The sequence below is a fragment of the Penaeus vannamei genome, chromosome 4 (assembly GCF_042767895.1).
Source record: "Penaeus vannamei isolate JL-2024 chromosome 4, ASM4276789v1, whole genome shotgun sequence".
NCBI lineage: Eukaryota > Metazoa > Arthropoda > Malacostraca > Decapoda > Penaeidae > Penaeus > Penaeus vannamei.
The window spans coordinates 39,896,547-39,901,005 of NC_091552.1; the positions used below are offsets into that span (position 1 = coordinate 39,896,547).

General features: G+C 36.1%; 1 protein-coding gene across 1 annotated transcript in view; it reads right to left on the reverse strand.

Moving 5' to 3' along the window:
* Mat89Ba (nucleolar protein 6 Mat89Ba) overlaps window positions 1-4,079 on the reverse strand; it is an 18,129-nt gene extending 14,050 nt beyond the window's left edge. Inside the window, exons 1-2 of the mRNA XM_070121053.1 lie at window positions 3,928-4,079; window positions 1-130 (exon numbers count right to left, since the gene is read on the reverse strand). The exon at window positions 1-130 is cut by the window's left edge and continues 80 nt beyond it. Of these exons, the coding sequence (XP_069977154.1) occupies window positions 1-130; window positions 3,928-3,954 (157 nt within the window). The 5' untranslated portion in view covers window positions 3,955-4,079. The remainder of the gene's footprint in view (window positions 131-3,927) is intronic.
* Between the last annotated feature and the right edge of the window lie 380 nt (window positions 4,080-4,459).

Sequence of the window (4,459 nt, forward strand, 5' to 3'; positions counted from 1 at the left end):
CATCATCCTCATCATCATCTTCAGCACCATCATCATCTTCCATGCCATCACTCTCATCCTCTATGTCATCCCCTTCTGAGAAACCGTCTTCTGAACTTGGCTCCCCATCTGATCCCTGGTCTTCACCAACCTGTAATAAGCCAAAGTATTTTAGAAGTGTATTATAAAAAGTAAACCAAACTAATTCTTACAAAAATGTGTGAACCAAAATACATTCTAACAGCTTAATTAACCCCTACGATCCGCATGACGTGACCATCATGTTATGAAAAAATTAGGCTTGAGGGGCAAGTGCCATCACAAGAATTTTGGCTGAAAGCCAGGGTAACGGAAATTATTTGCCAAGATTGCATAAAGCTCTTGGAAAGTGACGAGAATCATTGTTTCCATTGAAAAACAAATGAGGAATGTACAATCCGTGCGCCATGATAGGAAAAGTGCTGGCTCCCGGGAGGATGCTATTTCCATGCTCAGGATCCTATTCTGATGAGTTATTTTGATGCAAATCACCCAAGAACATTTTATTAACTCAAATCACATCAAATCCCAAGAGAAACTGTGATTTGCACCTATCAAGATCATGGGATAATCTTTAAACCATGAACACACTAAGCTAGGTCTAAATGAACATTATAGTCTTATAGAGGCCAATATTGCAGTCACCTATTCAAAAAATAATCTGCAGACATGAATGGTTACATCACAAATAAAGAAAAGACTGTAGAAAGTGTTGCTCACTCAGTGCTCCTAAGATTTAGCTTTGTCTTGCTGAATATAGCATGGTGAAGACAATGTTTGTTGGGGGGATATTAGGGGATGGAGCCCCAATCAACCATCCCCTTGAGATACCCAGTCACAGCAACTTAAATGGTTGAATACACTTCCAGACATGGAGGCCTAGTCTCATGGGTACACCCATTACCTAATCCTATCTTGAACTAAAGAATTCAATATAATTTTCTTTTCACACAACCATCCAATCTTGCAATTATCATTCCTTCTTTCAATTATCACCAATGTAATATGGCTTTTGTTATTTTCCATTGCAAATGATATGGTTGAAAGTGTTGGTAATGTTTACAATGTGACCACACCCATCTCAGATTGTCTTATTCCAGCCATTCCTAGGAAATCCCCAAACATTGCCATATGAACCAATAACCTTCCTAACTCTACGAGATTGCCACATTTCCCTATCAAGGGCTCTGCCCCCAGTCTCCTACTCGATCACCGTGGACTTCCTCTCCATGCAACATTTATTGAGACTGAATTTCTCCAATACCGACATTTGCTTCCTGCCTACACACATCAATTCATGTATTAGCGGGTTTAGTTTTTCACTTTGATCTTTATTGTACCATTACATTTTCCTTTTACATGTTGCACAACTTTCTTATTATAATCTAGGAAAGGAAATGAAAAGTGTCTTATTTTCTGTCATTCTGCTCATTACAGGAACCTTTTACTTTGTACTAAATGGCTGTGGGAAAATAAATTTATAATGAATTCCATTTGGTTGACTTTCTCTGTTACATGTTGTCTTTATCTACTATTTGAGCAGGGAATACTATATAAGAAAACTATCTCAGCTGTCTTCAGGTACCCTTTCAGTACACTCTGTAGTATGGAATACTGGTCTACTGAAATTTTAGCTTAATAATGTGACTGACCAAAACTAAACTATCATCTTATATCATCACTACCTTTTATTTTTAACCTTTGACGCATTTATATTTCAAGTTTATACCAGTTCGCTTGCATAATAATGCTGCATTTGAAACTCCTTGTCTTGCTTGTCCAGACAACTTGATAGGATCAGCAGGACATGATGGGAAAGAAAGACTTAATCTTTCATATATTCCCAGATTGCAAAAAGAAACCTGAAAAATGGAAGCGATGGGTATAAGCCATGAAACGTGCGAACGCTGATTGGAGTACTTAGGCGCCTGGTGGAAACTGTTTACATCTGCTCAAAATATTTTATTACAAATTGATATTGTACACCTGTTCAAATTTTAGAGACAGATAGCCACTTTCAAACTAAATCCATGTATACTATCTTCCATGGCCAAAGAAGATCAACAGTGCCAACATTAGGTTTGGGCAGCAATCATACACTCCAAAAAGCATACAGCAATTTTAAGCTTCTTTTCTTCCTATTTCAAATCCTTTTAACAGTAAGGCTGCTTTGTTTTCATCTAAAGGACAGTGCTTGGGATAAAGTCTGCAGGGATGGTTTGCTTTTAAATTAAAATTATGAAAAATTAATTAATTACAGTAAAATGTAAAATTGCTGTTGTGCTTTTTGAAGTGTGGGGAATGCATTCCCCGCACAAAAATTATTCGGTCAAATTCTTTCCGTACAAATGTAATTCTCGGGGAACTTTCCGCACACAGTTCTTTTTTAAATCGTCTTCCCCACATAAAATTCTTTTGACCTTTCCGCATACGTTTCATCATCCGTCTGCAGTTTAGCTTTGCACAGATAAACAATAGTTTCATATAATCAACCTGTTTGTTCATTCGTTTATTTTTGCTTGGTGCTTTGAAGTATTACTTGTTCAAACATATCGCAAATTACTTTTTTTTTTGCCAGGTATATAGATTGGCATTGAGTTGATGACTCTTTATTTTTAATGGTCTACGGAGAGAATTTAAAATATGTAAGCAAGCCCCCCAACACCCCCCGGGATCCATTCTCTTAACCTCGGTATGTACAGCAAGATAGAGCTACATCCATACTGTAAACAATAAACCAAATACCTTTATATATCGAAAGACTGAACTGTCAATTTTCTTTCGCTTCTTTCGGTCTATTGTGGATCACTTTGTTTTTATCACTTTTTTCAGGATTTGGGATACTTGATGGCCTCAGAAATCAAACTGCGATTATTATTAAGGTCTTTTTCTTCATCGTTTCCACTATATAGTCTTAAAAACAACCTAGATCGACGTAACACCGAAAACAAAACATTTCTCACCAGTCTCCTGTCACCAACTGCCCAGGAAACGTCCTGCCAACCTGGCAGCAGAAATGCAAACATGCGAGTGCGTAGAAGGTTCTTCAGACCGATTTCCTTAAATCACTGTCTAAAAAATCTTGAAACATGAAAATGAGGTATAAAAACGTAAACAAAGGCCTTTGAAAGCATACATGTGGAACAGCAGACACTGATAATTAGCCAAATATCGTTTTGACAACAGTGTAGTAATACATGAACTACTTACCAGAGCACAAGAATGAGTTGAATAGTCATAACTTTATTTACATTCATGATGTCAACATGGCAAAGGACTTTGAAAAAGATGGGTCGGTCTCCTCTCTTCTCTGTTGTATAACTCCTTTATTTTCGATCTGCACATCTTATGCCATAGATGAAGAGTGTCTTAATTAACATCATGGTAACCATTCCATATCTTTTTTTTTACTCAATTCCTGATTGTTATCCACTGTAAATTTTCCAAAATACTTTTAGTCTGGGCTATCGGAACCGATATCGTAGTTGTGCTTTGTTTGCGAAGGAAATGAGTGCTAGATTCGTTTGAAACACGATGAAAGCTATTGGAAAATTATTCTATTCCCCCCAAAAACAGTGTGGAGTTACATTTCCAAATTTACCTGGTTATGACACATAGAAGATAAGTTTCTTAGAATAACTAGCTCTATCGTTTACATATATTATTTTTCATCCAAACGAAGGCTGTAAGGAACTGGACCTGTACCATAACAGGCAGAGCAATCCTTATACCAGGTCTGGGTGAGTGGAATAGCTCCATGTTGGTGGATATTCAGCTGTTTTCCACGTTTCCAGACCTTCGGCTTGTGCTCATCCTTTCAAATACAACGCCGCATTTTACTTTATTTTCATTACTGAAAACGACTATAATTCACTTATATACAATAAAATAACGGCAAAAACTTCTTACCTCTATATCCTCTGATAATTCTCTCATGATGCTGTTTAAAAAGTGATGGTATTACGGTAAAAATATAGTAAAATACTTCTTAAAGGTGGTTTCCTTCACCTAATGTTTACATTGACTTCTTCACGTGGGTAAATATCATCCGTTGAGTACATGTAACACATATTCTTCACTTTGCCGCTACTTTCAAAGATTATCTCTTTTCTTTTTTTCTTCTCATAATTGTATTATTTAAGAAGAAATTTTGATAGAAAATATTAGTCTTAATATAATTTCTTTGCTGCTTCATCGTGGAAACAGCATGGTTGATTTAACGAACAGTTAAGGGTACTTAATCTTCCGAAATGAGAGGAAATACTTTTTCACTTCGCCGCAACTTTGTGAAATATGTTTCATTCATACATTTTCTAGTATTTTGAAGTGCTTGTTTTGTTGCTTCTGATATTATATTAAGCCCTATTTCTTCAATAAAGGAACAATTTTTTTTTATCATCTGAAAAAAATCAGCATTGTAAATTGTTTCCAATAGTAGTAG